At 30.1% G+C, this 25,470-nt stretch overlaps 4 protein-coding genes across 8 annotated transcripts; 2 read left to right on the forward strand and 2 right to left on the reverse strand.

Moving 5' to 3' along the window:
- Positions 1 to 9,031: 9,031 nt before the first annotated feature.
- On the forward strand, positions 9,032 to 10,503 carry LOC105646558 (uncharacterized). Its single transcript, XM_020684274.3, has 4 exons — positions 9,032 to 9,382; positions 9,470 to 9,546; positions 9,630 to 9,688; positions 9,768 to 10,503. Exons 1-4 carry the CDS (start codon positions 9,146 to 9,148, stop codon positions 10,208 to 10,210), a joined length of 816 nt encoding a protein of 271 aa, XP_020539933.1. The 5' UTR covers positions 9,032 to 9,145; the 3' UTR covers positions 10,211 to 10,503.
- A 1,152-nt stretch (positions 10,504 to 11,655) lies between these two features.
- WCRKC1 (WCRKC thioredoxin 1) lies at positions 11,656 to 13,406 on the forward strand. Its single transcript, XM_012232398.4, has 5 exons — positions 11,656 to 12,282; positions 12,393 to 12,467; positions 12,786 to 12,852; positions 12,979 to 12,996; positions 13,102 to 13,406. Exons 1-5 carry the CDS (start codon positions 11,966 to 11,968, stop codon positions 13,198 to 13,200), a joined length of 576 nt encoding a protein of 191 aa, XP_012087788.1. The 5' UTR covers positions 11,656 to 11,965; the 3' UTR covers positions 13,201 to 13,406.
- Positions 13,407 to 13,923: 517 nt separating this feature from the next.
- Positions 13,924 to 16,636, reverse strand: LOC105646559 (Protein kinase superfamily protein). 2 transcript variants are annotated; one of them, XM_012232423.3, is made up of 8 exons: positions 16,402 to 16,636; positions 16,182 to 16,311; positions 15,656 to 15,912; positions 15,442 to 15,568; positions 15,080 to 15,353; positions 14,771 to 14,903; positions 14,518 to 14,604; positions 13,924 to 14,406 (listed from the first exon to the last, which is right to left on the reverse strand). In XM_012232423.3, exons 2-8 carry the CDS (start codon positions 16,270 to 16,272, stop codon positions 14,278 to 14,280), a joined length of 1,098 nt encoding a protein of 365 aa, XP_012087813.1. In that variant the 5' UTR covers positions 16,273 to 16,311; positions 16,402 to 16,636; the 3' UTR covers positions 13,924 to 14,277. The 2 variants fall into 2 exon arrangements, with proteins under 2 accessions (XP_012087813.1, XP_037496762.1); XM_037640834.2 differs by having other exon boundaries at positions 16,182 to 16,321.
- A 1,674-nt stretch (positions 16,637 to 18,310) lies between these two features.
- Positions 18,311 to 22,959, reverse strand: LOC105646535 (E3 ubiquitin-protein ligase SINAT2). Of its 4 annotated transcripts, none has more exons than XM_012232399.4 (4): positions 22,800 to 22,959; positions 20,878 to 21,178; positions 19,458 to 19,844; positions 18,311 to 18,968 (listed from the first exon to the last, which is right to left on the reverse strand). In XM_012232399.4, exons 2-4 carry the CDS (start codon positions 21,091 to 21,093, stop codon positions 18,648 to 18,650), a joined length of 924 nt encoding a protein of 307 aa, XP_012087789.2. In that variant the 5' UTR covers positions 21,094 to 21,178; positions 22,800 to 22,959; the 3' UTR covers positions 18,311 to 18,647. The 4 variants fall into 4 exon arrangements, with proteins under 4 accessions (XP_012087789.2, XP_020539956.1, XP_020539957.1 ...); XM_020684297.2 differs by having other exon boundaries at positions 22,786 to 22,937; XM_020684298.3 differs by lacking the exon at positions 22,800 to 22,959 and adding an exon at positions 22,603 to 22,724.
- Between the last annotated feature and the right edge of the window lie 2,511 nt (positions 22,960 to 25,470).

The following is a 25,470-nucleotide window of genomic DNA, read 5'->3' on the forward strand; positions in this document are numbered from 1 at the left end:
TATTAGACTTGAAAGAAAATAATATTTATAAAATTGAAAAAAACTAGAACTATATATTTCTATTTTGGATCATTTTTTTGGTTTCAAGAGTTTATATGTATGTTCATAAATTCCTTTGCACTGGTTAAGTAATACTATCATTATAGCCAAAATAATTATTATTATTAATTCAAATCATCTTTTCATTTTTTTTCTTTTACCTACCAGTAAAAAAAATTATTATTATTTTTCATTATAACTGTATATAGATATTGATTTGGGATTAAGGGCAAGAGTTAAGGATTGAGTGATAGTTTGATCTTCTTTTTGAGCACCTATCAGGGTTTTAAGAATCTGTATTTATAAAGTAGGGACTGAAGGATTAGTTATAGAGATTAGATTGAACTTTATTTTGAGATCATTTCATTATATAAAAATAGAATCAAATACATAAGAAATAACATTGCAAGTAGCTTATACGGCAAAGTCTAATACAAATTAACTAATTGTATTTATTTTAATATAAATAAAAAATTAAAAGAGTATAAAAAAATAAAAATATAATGAGTATTGTCAACGTACAATGCACATCTTGAAAAAGATTAGTTAAACTAAAAAAGGATAGCATGATTATTTTTATATTAATGTCAAATTAGAAGGTTACTAATAAATATAATAAACCCAAAGTCTTATCAAATAATTTGATAGAATTAGCTTTGTATATAGTTTGCGTAGATTCCCACCTCCATAAGATATAAAGAATTGTAATTTTCTTTTTAACGTTTCTTGAAAATAAGTAAACGAAAGACATTTATTTAAGGGGATAGTACCATTGTGAGTGAATAGCTCCAATGGACTAAATTTATGAAAAATACTTTTTATTTATTGAAACGAGGATATTTTTAATTTTCGATATGGAAAATTGAGAAAATCTTTTAAAAAATATCTATTTTGATTAGTTTGATTCGTGAATGAATCATAAACAGATACAAATAACTTTAATTAGTATAATATCAAATACAACAAACTTCTCAATATTTTCCACCATATATAATGCAAGACATGTGCATTTATTGATTAGCTAGGCCTAAAAGAAAAATCAAATCAAAGCATTAAATAAGAATCGTTGTATTAGCAAATAATGCAATAAATGGAATCAATTGGTCAATTTTGATAAATATATAAACATTTTTCCACTATATGTCACTATCTCACACAAGAAAATTGCATTCACTGTATCATATGCTATGATTTTATTTTTCTCGTATTCTAAGTGTTATCTCTAAAATCGAATCTTGATTAATATAGTAAAAAAATCAATTCATTAACAATTTGGACTTTATCAACCTCATAAATGATTAGTAATAAAATTATTTTATTAATTAATACTTTTTATTATCATTTTATTTATAATTATTTAAAAAAATTTCTTAAATATTATTTTTAAAAATTAATTAATATTTTATTCATATAATATATTAAATTAAAAAATAACATATTCAAATTAAATTTATATATATATATATATATATATATATATATATATATATATACACACATTATACACCATATTACATAAAAACAATTGTGTTCTTACTAGTCATTTTATATTTTAAAACAGCAACGGCTAAAAAAATTTTATGAAACACAAACAGTAATCAATTAATCGTCATTAGTCATTGACCACTAGCTATCAACAACCATTATCAGTTATCAATTGGTATGAACTACTCAACTAAATTAACCATAAATAATTTAATTGTAGTTTCATGATAGTTGAATAGATAATTATGCTATAAAATATTATTATTTTTAATTTTGAATATAAATAATTAAATATAAAATAAATAGCATCATTTATTAATGAAAATCAATAAATCATAGCATCATTCTAATATAGCATCAATAAATAGCATCATTCTAATATTTAATGAAAATGATACAACTAAAATCAATAAAGGCATGAGAAATGAAAATCACAATGCATGTGAGATGGGAAATGAAATGAGGTGAAGTCCCATCCAATCCAACTCACAATCCAATTCAACCACTCTTGTCCACCGACTACACCACACCATTTTGGCACTATATATAATATATTCTCATATCCATTCAAAATTTTTTGTCTCGCAAAAAGACAAATTGCATATAATTAATTTATCAATGCAAATTATAAAATTTTATTATGTGAAACTTTTAGTTTATTTAAATTAATTTGATGGAAATCTTTAAGAAATATGAAATGCCAAAAATTTTAATTTAAAGTAGAATCATAATGCTAACTAACTGTATTTGAAGAGGGAGAAAATATTGAATGGAAGAAAATAATAAGTAAAACCAATTTTTTTTATTTGATAAAAGAAGAGAAAAGAAAATAATTTTTGTTTTAATTTTTTAAAATACACTGTTTAAACTAGAGTGCAGATTCCTTTTAAAAAAAAAAAAAAACTAGAGTGCAAATAAAAAAAAAAAAGCTACATTAATAAAATATTTTTTTCTTTAATTCCAAACACAAACTACTAAATATTCTATCTGTCTCAAAATATAAATCATTTTTAATTTGTTATTTTGTTTCAAAATATAAATCGTTTTGTGTATTTTAAGAAATAACAAATGATATTTTTTCAATGTTACCTTTATTTATATTAAATATAATAAATACTTCATAAGCAACTATTGGTTTGAGATAAAAAATAATTTAGTTAAATTATTCTAAATTTATTTTTATCTAAAAGAATTAATTAATTTCTCAATTTTTGTATAAAAATTTTAAATCACTCATATTTTGGAACAGTGTAAATAATTTGTATTGTTACCATTTTTTCCAAAATTTTCCCTCCCTTTTCATTTCATTTCTTCTTCTATTATTTATTTTCCGTTTCTGATCCCAAGCAAGGATAGGATTAGAGTTCACATGATCATTGTTTCATTTCCGTGGAGTCTTGCTGTCTAAGCAGCCTGGCACACTCTCCGACACCAAATCAACTGTGTGCCAGATCTAACATTATGACACATGTCCTTCAAGACTATAATAATAACAACCGGTGTTAAAAACAGTCTGACGGGTGCAACGATATTAAAGGTTAAAATAATATTAAACTACAGTACTCTAATAATATACTCCAATAATAAAGGTCATAGTATCTACTAAATGCGTAAATAATTTCATATTTATATTCAAAATTACAAATCAAATAAAATTAATTAAATAATTTATAATTTATTTATTATTGCATCGCGTCTGTGGGTTGTTCCAGTGAATTTGTGACCCAACTCAACTCAATGAATTATAAAGATGACACGTCCAAACCCAACGTATTATATCTCTAGACCTGTCGGGTTGGATTGGGTCACTCGGATTGGGCCGGATTATAACGAGTCATGTGCAGTTCTAATATAATGCACTTAATTTACTTATAATATTTTTAAATTTTAACCTATTTAATTTTAGTCATATTTAAAAAATAAATTTTCATACATAAATTGCATAAATTCTTCAAGGTTCATAATTAAAATAAAAAAGTAATACAACAATAAAATTTAAATAGATTTTAGTTGAAGTATTTATATCTAACACTAAAATTATATTTTTATTCTAAAATAAACGGGTTACTTGTTTAATCCGCGTGTCAATCCGCGATATGACACGTTTTTATTCTTATATAAATGAGTGACTTATTTATGACACAAATTCGTTTAACCTTAACCCTTACTAATTTATTTCGCGTGTTAGGTGAAAAATGTTTTCGTATCATGACCCATTTAGACACACCTAGTACGACCTGCATCAATAAATGTTCACACACTATTAATGTGTTTTTTAATAGTGATAATAATTTTAAGAATTTATCTAATTATAGTAAAATAAGAAATTAAGTAATTATTTTATTTTATATTTATAATTTATTATAAATATTTATTTATTTATTTAAAATATTAATGTATTGTAATTATTTAGTGTAGTTTGTTTGTCGATGTCCTACTTTTTTAAAAATTTATTTAAAAATTTGAAGAGAAAATTATTAGAATTCTTTTCCCTTGAATTCTTTTCTTATTTTCAAATAAAATATTTTTTGTTTATTAATATTAGTTTTCTTTTCTTTTCTTTTTTCCTCCTATATGACATTATCTCAAATATAAAACAACTTATCTTCTTATAATTGTTATTATTACAATTTATTATCGTCTTATAATTATGTTAAATAATTATTCTTTTTACATCTGACAATTTAAAAGACTTACACTTGATTTCGTTTAAGATAGAATTCTTTGATTTTATATATAATAATAATAATAATAATAAATTTAAATAGGGGATTCTCAACTAATGGTCCTACTAGTATTAGCTGCACATGAAAGCAACATAAGGGAGAAGGGAAAAGAAATTCAATGTAGAAAAAGAAAAAACTTCAAGGATATGATTATCTTGTGATAATTAATTAATACTTAAATATCTTAGATCATAAAAACACCTGAGTTTATATTTCTTTGAGAAATATTAAAAGGAACCAAAGTATATATAAACTTAGTTTAATTATGCAAATCGGAAAGAAGCACATGACATGATATATAAATGCAACAACCAATTAGAATAAAATTTTAGTTTTTCAATTAACGTACATTTGCATTTGCAGCAATGCTATTTTCAGTAATCTTGATGGATTCTTTTTTTTTTTTTTAAAAAAAGAAAATAGTACCAAAAAAATTTCATTAACAAATAAACTTCCATGATTTAAACAATTAAATGATATCTCATCTAATTGGTATACCTTAATCAATCTATTACTTGCAAAGTCATGGATCTAATTAAGGTAATTTATCCCTAGCTTAACTCTATATATATATGTGTGTGTGTGTGTGTAAAACAAAGAATAAAATTAATAAGTCACATAATCATATATGCTATAATCAACCGCAAAATTAAGGGGACGTCGGCAAAGGCCCCGACTCCTAATTTTATTTTTTTTTTAAATTTACCTTTTAAAATATAGAAAATTTGATATTTTCGCTATAAAATAGTAAATATTTTAATTTCACACTCTCAAATGTTAAAAAGAATTTTCACATTCGTAACTACGGATATAAATAAGTTAAGCCGAGCTCAGACCTGCCAGACAATTTGCTCGAGTTCAATTCAAAAAATTTTAAATTTGAACTCGGCTCAATACTCAAATAAATTTAAAATAAATATGATATATATGTATATATAAAAGTAAGATGAGACTCGACGAACTTTTTAAATGAACATCATTAGACTCAAGCACAATTCGTTTTCTAACAAGTTAGTTTAAGCTCGACTTTCAGCTCGATTCGAATCGAACTTTTTTGAACCGAGCTCAAAAAGCTTGTGGACTAGCTTGACTCGTTTACAACCCTATTATGAACTTTTTTTTTTTATTAAATTGAGCTCAAATAGCATGTGGGTCAACTTCGCTCATTTATAACCCTATTCCGAACTATTTTTTCCGGTTTTGCTATTGGTTGTAATTTTGTGTGTGTATATATGGTACGGTGATGAATGATGATATTCTGCTTTTGTATGGATTTGAAATTGTTGATTATACATAATTAATAATGCATGCACCGGCCTACAGCTAGCAAAGTTGTATATGTACATTTGCATTGTAAAAAGGCTAAAAGCTGAAAAGCTAGTAGCACCTTGTTGGTTTCTTTAATGGCTAACTAAATCATCAAGAATGACCAATGTGGGTACATCTTGACCCCTTTGCTAATTGCTTATTAGAAAACAAAGAAATCAAAGAAATTAGTTTCCCTTTTTCCTTTATTGCGCAATAGCATTAATTGTGAAATAATATAGTAATTATAAAGTGTACTTACCTGTGATTGAATTTATATTCTTACTTTTATGGGATTGACGCTATTAGTTAACTCAATTAAAATTTTATTGGTCTGCTCATTTCTTATTTAAAAAATAGTAAAAAAGTGTTTGAATATTTATTTTTTGGTTATATAATAAAATGAAAATTATACAACTATTATTCATATTCATTGTTGCTTTTGTTCGTGTTTAAGTTAACAAATTTGGAAGTGGGTGACGAGCAATATATGTAACCGCCGCCCCCTCACTCTCTCCCTTTCACCGTTAAAATTTTCTTTTCTTCCCTTCAGTGAAGCACAAAATCAAGCATGTAGATACGGGGAGAGGCTGATTCTTGTCTCTTGTGACAGCCCCTCCTCATATTTTTAATTTTATTTCAAATTTTTATATTTTTTATTAAATAAATTACAAATCTATGTCTATACAAGTACAAATTCATGTTATTATGTTTCTGTTACTATTTATGTTTTATCTCCATTTTGTATGGAGTTTATGATCTCTCCATTTTATATGGAATTTTGTTTTGTTGTTTGCATTTGTTTGGTTTATTTGGATGGGTTGCAATTTGTGGAGAATTTTTCAATAATACGATGATCTTCGCCTTTTAGAGTCTGGTAGTGTGGCATGTTACTCCATTGGATTTAGTGGTTCAAATTCTCTGTAATTGTTCATAAGCAACTAATTTATGGATAATTACTGAAGATTTGGGGAGTTCATCTAATCAACCACTTTTAATATCTATCCATTTCCTTTAAGTTCACCTTCTATTTTTTATTAGAATTTCTTATTAGATGAGTAAACAATAATTATTTTATAGTTTCTATTCTATGTCTAGTCTGGTCTTCAAAAGAGGGGCCATGTCCTTCCACTAATATTTGTATTGACCGGAAGTTTTTAATGAAATCCTAATATTATCTTAAAAAAGAAAAAAAAGTTAACAAATTTGAACTTTCATTTCCTTTTTCTTTAAGAAAGCGTTTCCTTCCTAATTGAACCATGCAAAAAAGACAAAAAGGACAAAAAAAAAAAAAAAGAAATGGATTAGGCTCCAATAATTATGTAAATTAATCACTTTAACAATCTTTTACAGTGATTAAAGCATGTTTGCCGTGAATAGAACCTTTAAAAGTTATAAATTGCAAGTTATAATCAAACAAGTAAAAGTATTTCCCTACTTGTAATAGACCTAACCGGACCGATTTACTTTTTATTTGGTTCAAATTTGGTTTGATTTAGGAAAAAAATTTAAAAATTTAAATTTAAATTACGGATATCTATAGATCTTGACAGATATCCACAAACTTTACCTTATCATTACACCTTGATCCAAATCCAACTCATCATGACCAAGTTGAAATTGAACTAGAGCTAAAAAAAAATTATCCAAGCTTGATTTTTTCTTTTTTAAATCAAGCAGGTTGGACGAATCGAGCCGGCACTTCGGTCCATGGTTAGTAGCTATTAGAACAAAAAATTAAATTTTAGTATTAGTATGAAATCATAACAAATCGAAAGTAAGAGAGTGACGAGGAATATATTTGTTTACCATTGTTTGACTTGATTCAACCCATCATTCATTTGACTTGCCAATTTTTATTTTCAATTTTTAATTTCAGTAATTTATATTTATGCTCTGCAATAGCTGAGTATTTTTTCTTATATAAAACTTAATTTTTTTTATTGTTAACAACTAAACATTTTTTTAACCACAAAATTATGAAAATCTCACCATACTTTACCCTTTGTTTGGAAAAGAGAGGAAGGAAAATATTAGAGAAAGAAAAATAATAAAAGAAAATAATGAGGAATCATTAACTTCCTTCCCACGGTCGATTTCTATCATTGTTTTTGAATATAACGAAGGAAAGAAAATCGATTTATCCTCCTTTGTTTGGAAAGTATAAAATTTTAGAGAAAGAAAATATTATTGTTGAAAATTGATAATTATATCTTCACTTAAACGATGAGATATTCTAGAAATGATTATTTTTATTCCTTCCAAAAAATACTCCCATCCATACAAAGGATAATGTTTTCAAACCAGATTGTAATATTTGATGGTTAGATTATATTTTCCATTCAATTTACTTACCTTACCAAAATTAATTCTTTTTTTATAATAAGTTTAAAAATATGTTACTTTAGGATCTACCTCTGTGATTAAATTATCATTTACAAACTATTATTTTTATGTTAGTTCCAAAAATTATAGCATAATCAATAAGGTAAACAGCACACTCATAATTGACAATTGGACTAGTTTTTTTTTTTTTTTTTTTTTTTTTTTCTAACATTTTAAAAATCTAATCATTCTTTAATCTTTGAGTGATTATTTTTTAACATGCTTCAGTTGTTCATGATTTTTTTTTTCTTCTAGTTTTAAAACTGTAAGGATAAAAGTATATATTTAAAAGGGGACATCTTGATAAATGTCAGAAAAGAAATGAAGTTTCGAAATAAATAAAATATCAAAAGAGATTAGAAATAAAGAGAATTTCATTTTCGGTCAAAAAAAAATAAAAACTACAATTGAAAGACGAAAAGAAGTATGTATAAAACGAAATAAAACAAAAAAAAAAAAATAGAAAAACAAAATAAAGAGAAAAACTAGGCATATATACGAAATAAATTTGTGGTTTCATTTTCGTAAATAAAGAAACAAACAGTCAAAAAAATAGGATTTATAATTCAATAGTAAATACGGTGCATATACTACCAACAATACACACCAAACGAATTCAATCCAATAGTGGGCCTTCAATTCAATTCCGAACCCATCAATTTGGGCCTCTGATAATTCTCCTAAACCTAACTATAAATTAATTGGGCTAAACTTTTGCATTACTTATTCATCTTTTGATTCTTTCTTATCCACATAATATGGTTACCGTTACAGCGCGTGTTGGGCAATCATTATTCACAAAAATAACGAATATAATTTTTTTTATTCTACGCTCCAAAGCAGCTCTGACACTGGTAGCCAGCAGATACTGCAAAAAGAAACAGCCGCTTCCACAAAAATTTTTGTTTCTCTACCCGCCTCACTGCACGCTGCCCTTTATACCCAACCCAATGCAAAACGTGTACACTAAAAGCTGGAAATGTGAATAACACGCTCCTTGATAGAGCGTGAAGTATCTATAATATCCATACGCGCGTCTTGGAGCCTCGTGGCATCGTACATGTAGCGCCACCGCTGCACCAACAACACAAGACAAAAGGAAGTCACTAGTCACCATTCACCACTCGCCACTACCTCTATATTTCACTGTCACAAAATTAGGGTTTTGTTAAGTAACTGAAGAAAGAGCCCCAAATTTTCCGTCAATGAGAATCAGGAAAGGGTACTGTAATGCTCTTCAGCTTTCATCAGTAACGCCGCCATTAGCGTCGTCACCGGATCTTGTTTCATCGATTGCTCACCAGCCTCCATGGCCAACAACTCCCACGCCAACCTTTCCGTCACAAAAACTGCACCGCCTATCAGACAGTGGTTCTAACGGCGGAAACGACTATTTCTCTCCACCGCCTGTCATGATCAGTAGAACAAACGTTCCGGTGAAGGTTTCTTGTCTTTCAAGCTTCTATTTTTTTTATGCTGAACTTGATGTAATAATAGCTAACGCAATCCGAGGTCTTTATGTTAATTAGAACACAGGAATCGGCACCGGAGAAAAACGGATTACGGTTGATAGCGTGGAGAAGATGACTACAGCAGTTTGTGAGAGGTTTTTTTCATTAATTAATTAATATTCTTCAAATATAATTATATTTTCATATTTTAATTTCTTGTTTTTGTTTTTCATTATAGCTCTATTAGCACGGAAACATCAAGTTCAAGCTCCGTTTCTTCCTCTTTATCTACTTATGGTAAGTAAAGATTCCTACACTGTACATAACTGTAACTGTGTTAATACTTTGATATACAATTAATTAATGGTGGTGACAGGATGGTGGTGTGAGGAAGAGAAAGTATTTCCATTGAAGAAAAGAAGAATGGGCTTAGAAAAATTCATAACCCAAGAATTCGATGAGAAGGAAAATGGAAAGAAGGAATCAGTTGTTGCTAATTATAAGTCAAGAATCAAGATTTGCCATAAGAAAGGGAAAGATTATGACGATAATTATAGCAATAATACAAGAATAGGTAAGAGTTTGAGATGTTGTAGGAAAAATGGGAAAGGATGGAGATGCAGTAGAGAGAGAGCTGAAGGCTGTGAATTCTGTGAGCATCACATCAAGTTGAGAGATTGGGAAGTTAGTAGAAACTCAGACAATGGCGGTGATGGTGAGAAAGAATTTAGGGTTGGTAGTAAGAAGAAAAAGAGGACTATGTTGATAAGTAGAATACTTGATAGAACAATGCCTTTGGTTGCTAATACTAGTTTCTAGCTAGAGATTTTCTATTGTATTATTTATATGTCAAGGTTTCTGATTAATACAGTTGAATATACATGCATGTAGTCATTAATTAGTTATTAGGTTGGTGACATGGAGGTCTATATGTAGTTAAATGCCTGAAAAGGAATGAAAAGCAGGCTGTGGCTTGTTTACTTTTCTAATTCCTTCAGTTATTGATCTATGGTTTCTCTGTAATCTTGCCATAATTGTAGTAGTTGTCTTACCTTTTAAGTTTTGTTCAAGAAAAGCTAGCTAGTAGCTATTATTCAATGCATAATCTTCAATTCTACATGCATATAAAAAATGATATTGATAAGGCACGTCGAGTCGTTTTCTTTCACGTCCATATATGTTTTAAAAGTGAATATTTATATTAGTTAATCAAATAAGAGAAATGGACTTGTAACAATATACTAAAACTTGATAGATGATAATAGCATAGACATGAAATTTTTATAATAAATTTTGCATTTTGATTATTAATTAGAGGAGGAAAAATAATTTTCTAAACGTTCCAAAGAGTTGGTAAACTGGTAACGCATGAGTTGCGTCTAGTTTGATTAGGTAGTTAATCTCCGATTTTGGATTATTCAATTGTTCCTTTTTTTTTTTTTTTTTTTCCTTTTTTTCCTTATATAGATAAGGAATTCATTATTGTTCAGAATCGAATTAATTCGATTTGCTTCATTCAGATTATTTTTTATTTGTTTGCAAAATTTTCAATGTCTAACTATTAGATAGCTTCAAAGGTTGCACAAATTATTGGTTTTGGCTGTACTCTAATGATTGAATGCCTAATTTGTAACCCGCACATAAAATTTACAATCATATACGATTAAAAATTACTAATTTTTTTTCTTATAATCTACTAACTTTAGGATTGTTTATTTTGTCATGTCGATAGGTTATTGGTATTTCATCTTCAGCTTATTCGATTAGACAAAAATGAAATAAATTTATTTCTCAGAGCTGAATTGATAAATTGCTTATAATTATCTGAATTTACAAATCAAAATTTATGTAAATGAAAAAGTTTTTTTCAACAGAATTTAATAAGCTATATAATTTGCCAGATTAAAAAATAAAATTATCAGTAAATAATTATAAAATTACATCAATTTTTAATTATTTAGCAGTCAGTAGTTTTTATCATTCAACTGAATAAGATTCACATTCACTTGTCTAAGAAGGGAGGAAGCGACTGAATCCTAGGCCCAGCTCTAATAAACTAGACCCAATAAGAAGTGGGTCAGTCCAGCTGCTGCATAGAGCAAACGTGTGTTTCAAACTTGGGCCAATATCAGTGACTGTTCATATTAATAGAATAGAGAACCTGAAATGTCCAGGAGACCAAAAATGGCTCCTCATATATGGACCCCACAAGGCATTGTTCCTTTTCCTCTCATTCCCAACTCACCTTCCGGATAAGCTTTTCTTTTCCCATTTTCCAACCATTTTTTTATCCACCTTCGGAACGGCCAAAAAATTAATAATAATAATAATAAATTTAATAATTTCAGAAAAAAAGGAAAAGAAAGCAACCTTCAAAATCGTCTAATCCAAACTCTCAGGCCTCAAAAACTTCAACACTTCAAATAACCAAAACATGATTTTCTTGGATGATTCTCCCTCTCACCCACCAATTAAAATTTCTTGATGTTTCTTTAATTTGTTGAAAAGGCTTTCTTTTTTTCTTTTTTCTTGAAATAGAGGAGGGGATAATTAAGATTCAAGAAAGAAACAAGAATGTCAATTATAGCAGCGAATTCCCACATTTTGTACAGAGAAGCAGTCTATAATTACCAACAGCAGCAGCTGCAGTTACGAAGTAGCAGCGGTGGGAGTTGCTGCTCCAGCTTTTTAGTGCAAAGAACTTGTGGATTCTTTGATCTTAGAAATGGAAAACCAAAAGGGATTTCCAAAAGAGACATGAAACTCGAAGCTTTTTGGGCTGATATGACAGAACCCACATCTGTAGAGATGGAAGCCATCAACGATTCTGATCAGCTCGATCAAATCCTAATCCAAGCGCAGCAACTCTCACAGCCTATTCTCATTGACTGGTACATACATAAATAATTCTACTTATATTTAATATATTTATCTGTTGTCCCTTCTTTTTCCTTAATTAATTAATTACCAATTAATTGGATTTTTTATTATTATTTTGTAGGATGGCTTCTTGGTGTCGAAAATGCATCTATTTGAAGCCCAAGTTAAAGAAATTGGCCGCTGAATTTGATACCAAGTAATTCTCTCTCTGTTTTTCCTCCGTTCTTGAATATCTGTTCACAAAAGGTACAGTAGCATTATTCAAAAAATATCTACCTAAAATATCTTGCAAGTTTGACTCTTAAAACATTATTTTACTGTAAATAAAAAAAAAATTATTGGGATAAATTTTCTAGTTTCAGCATAAAATTATTGAGTAAACTATTGACAAAATAACTGTTGAACTAATGATTTGGTGATGGAATATTTATCTTGTAATAAAAGAAATCATGTTTTAAAAAAATCTTTTTTTTTTTTTTTTTTTTTTTTTTTTTTTTGGTGTTGCAAAATTTAGGATAAAGTTTTACTATGTGGACGTGAACAAGGTACCACAAGCTCTAGTCAAGCGTGGAAACATCTCAGTATGTTTGATTTTTCACTCTGTCAAACAATTACTTCCGTTTCAAACTATAATTATCAATTATATAATTTTTTTTTTTTTCTAATGATTTTATTTTTTTTTCCCTTGGTTCTCTCCAAATTGCCAGAAAATGCCCACAATTCAGGTACATTTGCTATCAGAATTCTTACTTTATTCAAATTAGTTTGACCAAAATTATTTAGTAAGTAGTTTACTGGAGAAGTGAGAATGACAGAATTGAGTAATGCAGCTATGGAAGGATGGAGAGATGAAAGCAGAGGTAATTGGAGGGCACAAGGCTTGGCTTGTGATTGAAGAAGTGAGAGAAATGATCCAAAAATTCATATGATAATTGTATGTAATATCTTCATTTCTCTTCTAGTTAAGCATATGTATATAAGAATTCTTTCCATCTATTTTTATAAGGGTTTTTCTTATTAAAAAGAAAAAGGGAACAAGTCTAGTTATCTGCAATTTTGATGTAAAGAGTACTACTACTGCCATTTTTCTTGAGGGATTATACATGCAATACACAGATATTTATGGGTCTCAAAATGGTGGAAGCAAGTTTCGATTCCCCTTCTCGGTTTGGGCTACCCTTTCCTGGGTTCATGCTTGTAGCAGTATTCTTATTTATAAGGTTTTGCAAAAACTGCAGAGGAATATCATGTCTGTGGCAAATAAGCAAGAAAAGATAAAAAATTCCATGGTCAAAAACAAACAAGTAGCTTTGGTTGAGTGATTAAGACGTGTGCATGCTAAGTACATGGGGTTTCCCGTGAAAGGTCGAACCCCTCAGGCGACGCTGCTCTTTTATTTTGGGAATTGATGGAATTACATTTGCCATTTGGAGCAGAGTCATCAGTTTGACAACATACATATCAATTCCTTTGATCATTATGAAATCTGTTCAACTTTAATTGTTCTTTTAACAACACCATTATGAAGCTTTAATAGGAGATTTCTAATTAAATATAATTTAAGATACCATACTGAAATTTAAAAAAAAAAAACATAATGTTTAAATATAATATTTACAAAAAACAATAATAAATTTTTTTTAAAAAAAAAATATTTGGATCCACATAAATTAGTCATTATGGTATAAAAACATTCCCAATAACATTTTTCTCACATGGTTAGAGACAAGAACAAAAAGAGCACTACAATCTTGGCAATGTGTATTTGCCAAACAACTAAAAATACAATCTATCAAAAAAACACTAATTGAAATTTTTATCCCATATTAACTGTATCAAATAGATTTATGATTATAATTCCCTCTCTGTATAATCCGTCTATGTAACCATGACAATGTCGTGGCAGAAACAACAGACGAAATAGGGGAACTACGTAGAACTGCATATATATTACATAAATCTAAGAATGCCTGTCTGAAATTTTTAGGCTATTTCGTTTTTTGAATTTATGCTGGAGTTTCTGGTCCTGCTGGTTTTGATGAGTTGAGAAGTGGTTGCAGAGCCTTAACGACAATTGTCATGTTTGGCCTGAAGTCTGCCTCGTACTGAACACAAAGTGCTGCGACTGCTGCTAACTGATAAGTTAGTTAACGAGCAAACATTAGAATTCAGTTATTTATAGTTTCAATCAAGAAATTTGGTAAGAAAAAGAAAAGGCCGTTTATAGTAAAAGAAAAAAAGAAAACCTTAGCAATTGCCTTTGGTGGGTATTCATTATTTAGTTTGGGATCCACACATTGCTTCACTTTATCTTCACTTAATCTTGGAGTTGCCTGTGTTTAATTACTAGTATTGGTTAATTGAATGCATAAAATGAATATAAATAGAAGATTAAAGAATTACTAGTATGTCTTGTAATGCAAGAAATTAAGAGTTTAAACTTCAAACTAAGTATTTTCAATGTATCAAAGAACAAAAATAGAAAAAAAAGAAACATACCCAGGTAACAAGACTTTGTTGTCCCTTAGGCATTGTATGGTCTACTGGCTTTCTTCCTGTCAAAAGCTCTAGAAGAACCACTCCGAAACTATAAACATCGCTTTTCTGTGTTATTTGTCCAGTCATGGCATACCTATAAAGAAACAAACAGGTTGAAAAGGAATGTTAAACTAATCAACTGTTTAAGCTATGTTCCGAAATGTCATAATCGTATGTGACATAATGTAAAATGCATTTTCAGTTCAAATGTTGCGTATCACATCCATAAGAAACATAGGTTAATGTTGAAGGAGAAGCCAAAATGCTTACTCAGGAGCATGGTAACCAAAAGTGCCTAAGACTCTTGTTGAATGCAGCCGAGCTGCAGTATCAGAAGAGGCACTTGACAGGTTAAAATCAGCAATTTTAGCCATGAAATCATCAAAAAGAAGTACATTGCTCGATCTAACATCGCGATGAACTACAGGAGGCTGACATTTTTCATGCAGATATTCAAGACCTTTGGCTGCACCAAAGGCAATTTTAACTCTCTGGTTCCAACTAAGTACAGGACCTGGTTCAGCCCCTTGCACACCTTTCCTTCCTGCATCATAAAATCAACCATTTATCAATCCATTACATTAAATTACATTTCATTACATTATATGCCAAACATTACGTAAGATATGTACCATGTAATACGTCATGTAAAGAACCCATTGTCGCAAACTGGTAAACCAAGATTCGACTATTTGATTCCAAACAATATCCCATCAACTCCAGAAAATGATCATGTTTAAGCCTTGAAACTAGGGATAACTGCATACCGCAATAAAAAGAAAAATGCAAGAATAGTTAAATTTTTCAGGCAAGAATAGAGATTGGAATTCACATAAATTATCTAACCTGTGCTGCAAAATCAGAATCTGGTTCTTGTGAAGTGTTGGCATCTAGTTTCTTTATTGCAGCCTCTCCACCATCCTCTAACTTGGCATAGAAAACTCGGCCATAAGAACCTTCACCAATCAATGCCTTAGAACCAAAGTTATCGGTTAATCTGTTTAACTCCTCCAATGACATAGATGGAACTTCAATTGGTAACATCTTTTGCGGAGCTCCACTTTTGGCAGGATTGGCACTCTTTGGCTCTCCTCTCTGGCTATCTAAAATAACCAAAAGTAAATATAGGCTTTGTTTGGTAGGATATAATTATAACTGTAATGCAAATATACTCCCCTGCTCTCAATTTGTGCCTATGTATGGAATGAGGAACATTAATTACAACTTTGAATTTCTGATACATACTAAAAGAACATGCATATAAAACTATTTCAAAAAATTTATAAAACAAAAGAGAAAAAGAAATTGAAATATGCATATAAAACCAGCATTTGAAGAAGAAAAAGGAAAAGAAATTTAGAGGGACAATTACCTCCATATGGATTGCCTCCTTTAGGTGGGGCTGCAGATGGATTAGCAGGCGGGCCGTCGAGTTCCTCCTCCGCACCTCCGCAACACGACATATCAGCTCTTCAATTAATACCACAATTTCAAACAATGTCCTGCAAAATTCTACTTTTTTCATTATTTCATCGTCAAAAATCAAGAACCACAAAGAAAGAGTTGATATTGTAAAATCAAAGAATCTGTACCTAAGGATTTGAGATTTTAACAGAGGAAATGACAGAGAGATTCGATTGGTAGATAGAGAGAGAATGGTAATGGAGAAAAATGTGGGAAAAGAAAAAAAAATATCTACAGAAACGAAAAAAATAAATAAAACGGAGGAGATTTTGGAAAACAGAGGAAGAAAGGAGATGGGTTGTTTTTAGTTTCTTCTCTCTGTTCTCTAACTCCCTGTATTGATTCTCTGTTTTAGAACAAAACAGAGGCGGAGGCACATTTTCCTTTGTTGTAGCGGGAAATTCGGATTCCGAGGCTTTAACAGCTAAAACTAACCTACTTCTACGTGCTTTCACGTTTGCTTCGCATGCCCCATGTGTTTTATTTTTATTATTCACATCGGACGGTCTTTGTTTCACTTTATCATGATCTCAATTCTGATATCTAGTTTGCAAAAACCGAATTGATCCTTCTTTTCTTTTTTTTTCCCTTTATCCTTTGGACGGATTAAAATTAAGTTACATTTTAAAAATGATAAGTTGGGTCACACGTAGATAATGACGACAATCTAATTTCAAATTTAAGTCAAACTGAAATTGAATTAATTAAAATCAAAATCAAGCTATGATCACAGTTTTTGATTTTAAACTGTAATCGAATTCATATTTTTGTGGTTCGTTTTTCAATTTTTCATTTTTTAAAATCCAAATCAATAATTTTTGTTAAAATCAATGGTTTCAATTTGAAACCATGGAAAAAAAATTAAAAAAAACTCTAAATTTATTTTTTAATTTTTAAGACTTTTTATTAAATTGGTTAATCATTTTCAATAGTATTTAATATTATTATCCAAGTCACAACACTTAAAAAAATTATCTAATTTCAATTTTAAAACAGTATTAGAAATTATTTGATGGATGGTAATAGCATCAGGTGAATCCAAAAAAATTATAAATTTTCAAAACCCACTAAAATTATGAATGTTATGATTACTTTCAAACATAAGAAATTCCTTTCATGATTCTTTGAACTCAAATTATATTTTATATTGACAAGTTTTCTCATGAGCGACTTCAGGGATAAAAACAAGAATTATGACATATAAATGCAAAAGAATCAAGAAATATGTGATTTTGTTTATTAAAAAAAGATCTTGAATCAAAATATTCCTGCACTACAAGTTAGAATTAATTGGAGTTAAAACAAAAATAATGGGACATCAATTACCAATTCCCCTGTATATGATTGATCAAATACAGTAAAGAAGAAAAAAATTAAAGAAAATTTGATGTAATTGGGTATTAATGATGATCCAATTCTGATATCACGCAAACTCCTTCGCGCGCTTCAACAGTTGATCGAACATATCAGGAGTGCAAGAAGAAAGAATTATTGGCCCGTCAATCTTCAAGTCGAAGTAATCGTCCTGTGACTGCTTGATCAATTCTTGCAACGCCGGAAATTTCAAACTTTTCAATGGAACTTCATATCTTCTGCACTCGTCACCGACGTAAATGGCTATGTGGCCTCTTCGACCCTGTTGCGCTTTCGCACTTTCTGACAACTTCGCGTAGAGCGGCTTATAAGAAGAAAAAGAAAAAGAAAACTTGTTTCTGCTAATTAGAGAGCTGATTTGCCTTGCAAAAGTTCTTGGCGAAGGCATGGTTAATGACGATCAAAGACTCAAATAGTAAAAGAAGATGCAACAGAAGAAAAAATTGCAAGTGTAGAGATGAGCATGGAGATTTTGATTTATATATTATATGCAATATCTTTTTCCTTTACCTGAGAAGATTAGGATTCGGATTTCTGTTTACTTGAGGATTTTTTTCAAGCCAGCGTGATATTTAAAACGCGGCCAAAAAGAACAGCGGGCCGCGGATTCTGTCTTTCAAGAATATGAACCAAGTATATTAGCAGAAAAGAGATGGACATAGATAAGCAAAGAGACTGGATCTTTATTCCTTCTCATTTCAATCAGGGAATATGGTACATAAAAACATAAACAGAACAGAAATGGCATATTTAAACATGGTTCATTTGCGAACCGACATGCATTTTGATGCATGAAGCTTAACATTCAGTTTTCACTTCCTACACACTCAACTGGAATCTGCTCCGCGGAGTCGTGAGATAACAGATTGTTGAAGACCTCAATCATGAACACGAAGTAAAGACGATAGCAAATCCAATCTGAATAACTGAAGCTTTACCGCTCTGACCTTGCATTACATAAATTTTGCATACTGTACAATCAACTGAACATTATCTCTTCTCATTCTTCTTTCCATATGCGGCCTGTAACCCTCAACTTCAGCTCTTGCCTATCTCCTCCAGAAAAATAGAGAGCCAAACTCCTCTGAATAATGAGTCCATCCTGGCTATCACGAACTTTCCTGTGACTGTCACGGATGCTCCTGGGAATTCCCTGCCATGTCAGTTTGCGGCCATTTCCACCGACTTCCAAGCTGTAGCTAAATTTCTTTGCTTCATTATCATCACCCATAAATCGTAAAAAGGCCATATATACTGGTGCCATACCTAGCTGGAATGCCTCAAAATGCAAGCAGAACTGTCTTCCAAAACAGTTGAAGACCTTCACAGGATTAAAAGCTCAAGATGTCAATTGAAGTATTTGTTCAAATCGCCCAGAAAACATAAATTTTGGGTAATTAGATTTAGAATCAAATATCAAAGATAAAATAAGGTTTTATATTGCAATTAAAGTTTATCATACGATCATCCGATACTGTGGTGTCTTTGCAATTCTTACAACAGAAAATGTGAAATTCTGAAAGCCCCTATATAACCAATTCTAACAGTACAAACTGAAAGCACAGGAACAATTCTAACAGTATAACCAAGTCTTTCTATTCTACTCGGTCCAATTTTTTGATTCACCAAATTCTGTCAAATTTCTAACCACAAGCCCAAACATAAAGACCCCAGACACATGAAGTTAGCATCTATTGAGTTATTTGTGTCTTTCTCTATTATACTGAAAAATCACATCCTTTAGCACACCAGAATGGTTAAACAATCCAACTATATAAGTTTATTATGTATCATAAAACAAGAGACTCACAGTTAGCATCCATGTGGCATTTTCAACTTCATGCGGATTTGATTTGACATAACGATGATTGAAGGTACACCCATCATGCATGTCCACCTTGTGATCATCCTTTAGATGTGCAACAAGTGCTGGGATGTCACCTGTGACAGAGCACTCAGACCCAGCATAAGGGCAAGTGTAAGGACGGAATCGACAGTGTTGTTCATGCTTGAGCTTGCTGTAGTATGGGAAGATATCATGACATCCCAAATCCTGGTACTTGCAGGGCAGTTCCAGTGATTCTGCAACTTTCTCCAGGGCTAAGCACCTTATATTTCCAAGTTCATAGCGACAAGTAGGGCAACAGTTATGCACTCTAATCTTGCAGTTCGAACATAAAGTGTGTCCATTTGGGCACTATAACATAAAAGTCCAACATAAATAAGAGAGTTGATAATTGGATCACCATATTCAATAATTCTAAAAAGATGTGGAAAAATAAATAAGAAATAGGAAATACATAGTTTTTAAATTTGAAATCTTAACTGAATCATTAATTTCATAATTTGATTTACCAAACTAAGCAGTTAGGAGTTTTATGGTCAAGTAATCAAGAGTTGTTACTGCACTGATTCCTAAGTGACCCAAAAATACAGTTAAATACTAATCAGTTAGTCTATAATCAGTATTAAAAAGTATGAATCCTTCTTTACTTTACAAATTGAAAAAGCCATTTTATGTATTTCCAAACTGTCATATGCATCTACCACCACCACACTATCTTATACATGCCCCAATCTTGCCTCCATCACAAAGTGGTAAACTATAGTTTGCAAGAAAACCCTGTTAAGAATACAAAAGTTACGAACAAGCCTGCCATGACAGTTGCAAACTCTATGGTATATTCGCAGCTATCTACCCTACCATATTCATAAACCAGTCACTGGACATGATAATGGCTTGCGCTGACAATACATATTGTCATTCATGAATGGTTATGATAACCTTAAAAAATTATCAAATTTCATATTTCAAATACACCTTCAATATGATAAACCGTAAAGGTAGATTCCTATGAACTTCAATTCCTTCCAGCATTACTTTACTGTATCCACAATCACGATAACAAGTAAATGACAAAAGCCTTACAGTTGTGGACTATAGAAATGTATAAGGAACCAAGCAAACTATAAATAATCTCTGAATTATTTGAGGCATCATAAGAAATTTGGTATACCAATAGTTGAAGTTCTTCAAATAAATAAATAAATAAATAAATTTCCTTTTGTTAACTTCATGGAAGAGGAGAAAAGGGGAGGGTCCAAATACTGTTCTGAGCATTACACATAATATGGCCATTTTCAATTCTAGGGAAGGGGGGGGGGGGGGGGGGGGGTGGGGTTGGAGGAGAGAATGAATGCATCCCGAAATGCTGAAATTAAGAGCAAACCTGGTGTATTGGAGGATACATTAAATTTGAGCAAACAGGGCACTCAAGGAGTTCATGCACGCCGTTATTAGTATAAACTCCATGCTTTCCGCCTAGACTGGGAGCACCTTTAGCCGTTGTAATATTATTCTCTACCTTTGCTGTTCCAATATCATAATCCGGGATTGTGGGTTGAGATTCAAGAACCTCTTTGCAAGCACTACCCCCAGGAGCCATTGTTATCCCGAAGTGAGCAGTATTTCAAGTTTGACTGAATTAAGCACTTTTGCAATATTTCCAAAAGATTCAACACCCCATTGGCCTGTAAACACAGCAGCAGCTTCAGTTTTTTGAAGAAATTAGACTTTACAATAGGTTAAGCACAAGATGCTGAATGACGACTCCATTTTCTCAACTGGACTAACTTCCATCACAAAAATCTTACTAATGATATTACTCTAATACATAATGAAATTTTGCTATTTGTCTTTAATGTTTAAACATAGAAAAAGTTCAAGGAGTTTGGGTAGTTTTGGCATTAAGGCATCCTACTGTTCTGTGGCATGCATGACTAGTGGATTTGAAGTAGAATCTTCTGCATCTATAGTCAGTTATTGACAAATTTCTAAGGAGCTCCCATAGAGATGTACCATATTTATAAGAACAGTCAACAGTGGCAACAAGACACCATTTAGCTGCATTGTTTGATAAAACATTGCAGAGAAGACAGACCACTTAAAATAAGTTAGCATTTCATATGCGCTCTCTGCCTCTTGAAAAAACAAAAAACTAATCAACAAGTTAGTAAAGAGCTGAAAGACCAAATAGCCTGCCAGAGAACACAGGCTACTTAAACCAAAAGCGAAAAGTAGAAGTGCAGCAAAAGAAAAAAGGAAAGGAAAGATGAAAGTGGCGGAACAACATTTACCAGACATTTATAAATCCAAAAATCAACTGCAAGTAAATTATAAGGAAATGGGTTTTTTGTGTTAGGATTGGCAAGAAGGAGAAGAAAAATAATAACATCAAGGATCAATCCATGCAGAAACCAAACAACTTAAGCACATCTATATGCAATCAAAATACAAGGAAACATTTTCTGCTGACAAACTTTATAGAGTTGAAAGTAGACTCATCTAATGAAAATTGACCCAGAAAAACAGCTTTTTATCTCTAGTTCATTCACAGTCACCTGTATGATTAGATAGCTATCAATAAGCAATTGAGAATGAGAAAAGCAACTGGAATTTTACAGGAAATCACCGTTCTCATAAATATATTTTGAAAAAAAAAAAGTTATTTCTAATCTCCAACGAAGTTACTGATCTCAATCAAATATAAACCTCAAAAAAAGCACAGAAACGCCTTGGCAATCTAATAACCACCAAAGTAAAAATAGAATATGAGACAAAATTCCTAACAAAAACAAAAACCCATTTCAAAATCTCAACTGGCTACCATTTTTTACACAAAACTCAAGTATATTGAGCCAAAAACTATGTTTAACATTTATAATATACAACAAAGGAAGCAACCATAAAATGAGACAAGAACAGTGAAATAAAACGAACCCATTCAGTATTTGCTCAAGGTTATCGCATTCTATATTTCAATTCTTTTCCCAATTAACCCAATCACCAAAAACAATCCAATCAAACACAAATAACATTAAAATGGAAACAAAACCCGCGTTGAAGTTTTGCAAAAATGAAACCAATTAATAAAGAAAAACAAAAACAAAGATACCCAGTTCGAGATTCTCCACGCCGTTGTCTTCACATACAATCAATTAAGACAATCAAATCAAAAAAAAAAAAAAAAAGGAGAAGAAAAGAAAAGTAAACAGCGAATTGAAAACCTTAAGCAATCAAATAACACAGAAGAGACAAATTTATTTTAAAAGCAAATTAAAAAAAAAATTTGACATACAAGCTCCGCATTACCCGGAAATGGAAGTGAAAATCGAGGAAAGAAAAAAGGGGTCTTGTTTGCTTCGGCAGAGGCCGTGAAAGGTATTGGTTTCCTGTCTCTATATGCAAGCCTGCTTCACAATCTAGTAAATGGTAATGGATGGGTTTTTTTTTTAAATGTGTTTTGAAAATTAGGAAAGTAAAAAAAGAAAAAACTACATATATTTCGCTTTCTGTGTCGTTTATTATTATTATTATTTTTTTTTTTTTTTGAGAAAAGTGTCGTTTATTATTTATTATTATTAGTATTGTGTTAATTAATTAATTATGGTTTTGTCCTAATAGTCGACCAAAGCTTCTTCCCGCACGCAACGTTTTGAATTTTGATGATCGTTGGTTGACGTTAACTTTCCACAAGAGGAACACAGTTTTAAGGTGTTCTCTTCTACTCAGAAACTTTCCTTTTTTGGCAACATGCCAGTTTAGTTTCAGAAAATAAAAATTCATTGTAATATATAGTTTTATTATTATTATTTGAACATTTTGCACATTAACTGTTTCACTCAGAAACTATTATTTAACCTGGCAGTAAATGTATTATGAATTTTATTATAAACCCATTAAAGAGTAATTTTGCTCATAAACTATAATATAAATCCATTTTTGGATAAAAATTACACATCGTAGAAATTACATGAAGTGAAAATTAAAATTCGGATCTATTATAGGTTAATTAGAGTGTTTTTATCTTTATATAAATCCCTTTTTTATATAAATGAATTTGAATGTTAAATTTCATTTATATATAATAGAATTTAAGTAATTATATTGAATTTTATAAAATTTAATTTTTGGAAATGAAATAAACACTTGCTATTTATACTAAACTTCATAATTTCCAAATAAGATTTATAGAATTTACATATATCAATTGGAAGACTTGTGTAATTAATTTTAGAGTGTTAATATTGTATTTGATTTAATCACACAATTAGCCATGTAGTGCACAAGGTTGGAGCAATTGAAAATTCATGAGATATTTATATGACTGAAATGTTGACTTTAAAAATAAACTTAAATGTATAATATATAGGAAATAATAAATTAATCCTAATATAATCAATAATAAATGAATAATATATAGTTAGGAATAGTTTGCTTTTTCCATTTATCTTTTGTTGGATCCAAAAGGATGAAAGAGCAGGTAAATGAGTTGGACCCATTGATCACCAACCTTGCTCGATGGACCACATAACACTTCCTACATCTAATTACTTGCTAACAATACATCAATTGCATAACATAATTTACATAATTCAGGATGAGTTCCATTTAAAAAAAAAAAAAATTAGTAATCTGGATTTAAGTTATCTCGACTACAGTTATATTCACCAATTTGGTCAGTCAATGCGAGAGTTATCCATATTGTGTAGTTCATTATATTATTTTGACCTATAAAAACCTCTAATAAATTTTTTTTAAAAAAATCTTGGTAGGCATTAATTGAAATTAAAATTTTCTTTGAGCAAAGTTGATGGCACCCCCTCCCGTCTTCGGCTTATACATTTAAAAAGTTGCTAATTCCAGGAATTACACCTAACTCCTAAATTTATGAGTTTCAAAATATTGGTTGTAAGTTGTTATGAAGTATATATATATATATTCAACCAATGCATCTATTTTATTGTTTGGATGTTAGCCAATCACTTTGTGTTTTTTTATTCTTAAAATAGGATATATTTTGTACAACAGTTTGAAAACCTTAATATATATATATATATATATATATATTCCAATAATCTATAAGTACGTAATACAATATATTTTAGTTTATCATTAATATCTGAATTTTGATAAAAAAAAATAATTATTGTGACACCCTGAAGAATTGTATCTTGAACTGTATATGAATTCATAATTCTTTTCCACCTTTTTCTTAAAAAAAAAAAAAAAGAAAATAAGATATATAACAGTCAGGCTATTCCAAATCTTTAATAAATAATGCCATGCGTGTGGTTTCAAGACAAATCTAATCACACTACACCTAAGTAATACAGCTTTCATAACATAACATCAACATTATTATGATTATTGCTAACACCTAACTTTTAATAAATAGAGAGTCCTTATCGCTTAAACATACTTCTAGAATTTAATTTATAAATATTTTCTTTTATAATTTCATAATGTTAATAATTCCATATGGTGCACGTTGATCTTTCCCCTTAATGCATTACATGATATGTGTGATTAATTTCTGAAAAAATGAGCTAATCAAACGTAGATTGATTGACAACCAAAAGAGGGTAGCGGCAAAAAATAATTATAAGTTGATCATCGTGACTTAGTTTATAGATTCAATCTTCCGCAACACAAACTTCTCAGTGCGAATTCTTTGGACAAATAATGATTAGTCAGATTTATTGTGGACCATTAAAATGAACGTGGGTCTGGGCAAATAATAATTAGTCAGATTTACTATACTCCGTTAAAACGAACACAAGTCTGGATCTCATGCAAGTATAAAAAAAGTAGACGGATTGATTTTTTTTTTTTTATAAAAGTTGAGTTTCGGTTCGAGTTATTTTGTCCAAAAGAGTTTTGATCTTAAAATAATTAATTAAAGAGTGGATAACCTTTCTTATATATGAATATGTAATTTACAGTATTATCTCAGTCCATTTGCAATAAATAAAAAAATCTG

This window comes from Jatropha curcas, chromosome 2 (genome assembly GCF_041381405.1).
Source record: "Jatropha curcas cultivar XTBG-Jc1 chromosome 2, XTBG_Jcur_1.0, whole genome shotgun sequence".
In the NCBI taxonomy this organism is placed as follows: Eukaryota; Viridiplantae; Streptophyta; class Magnoliopsida; order Malpighiales; family Euphorbiaceae; genus Jatropha; species Jatropha curcas.

Bases quoted from the DNA above. Each gene is read 5' to 3' on its own strand.
- LOC105646559 (XM_012232423.3), bottom strand. From the start codon at position 16,272: ATGTCGTGTTGCGGAGGTGCGGAGGAGGAACTCGACGGCCCGCCTGCT. The intron at 14,904-15,079 runs GTAAGCATTTTG...GTTTCTTTATAG, and splicing joins TTTGGTTACCATGCTCCTGA to GTATGCCATGACTGGACAAA. The intron at 14,605-14,770 runs GTATGTTTCTTT...AATTAAACACAG, and splicing joins AACAAAGTCTTGTTACCTGG to GCAACTCCAAGATTAAGTGA.
- LOC105646558 (XM_020684274.3), top strand. From the start codon at position 9,146: ATGAGAATCAGGAAAGGGTACTGTAATGCTCTTCAGCTTTCATCAGTA. The intron at 9,383-9,469 runs GTTTCTTGTCTT...TATGTTAATTAG, and splicing joins GAACAAACGTTCCGGTGAAG to AACACAGGAATCGGCACCGG. The intron at 9,689-9,767 runs GTAAGTAAAGAT...TGGTGGTGACAG, and splicing joins TTCCTCTTTATCTACTTATG to GATGGTGGTGTGAGGAAGAG.
- WCRKC1 (XM_012232398.4), top strand. From the start codon at position 11,966: ATGTCAATTATAGCAGCGAATTCCCACATTTTGTACAGAGAAGCAGTC. The intron at 12,283-12,392 runs GTACATACATAA...ATTATTTTGTAG, and splicing joins CAGCCTATTCTCATTGACTG to GATGGCTTCTTGGTGTCGAA. The intron at 12,468-12,785 runs GTAATTCTCTCT...TGCAAAATTTAG, and splicing joins GCCGCTGAATTTGATACCAA to GATAAAGTTTTACTATGTGG.
- LOC105646535 (XM_012232399.4), bottom strand. From the start codon at position 21,093: ATGGCTCCTGGGGGTAGTGCTTGCAAAGAGGTTCTTGAATCTCAACCC. The intron at 19,845-20,877 runs GTTTGCTCTTAA...TTTATGTTATAG, and splicing joins TGTATCCTCCAATACACCAG to TGCCCAAATGGACACACTTT. The intron at 18,969-19,457 runs GTGAGTCTCTTG...AATCCTGTGAAG, and splicing joins ATGCCACATGGATGCTAACT to GTCTTCAACTGTTTTGGAAG.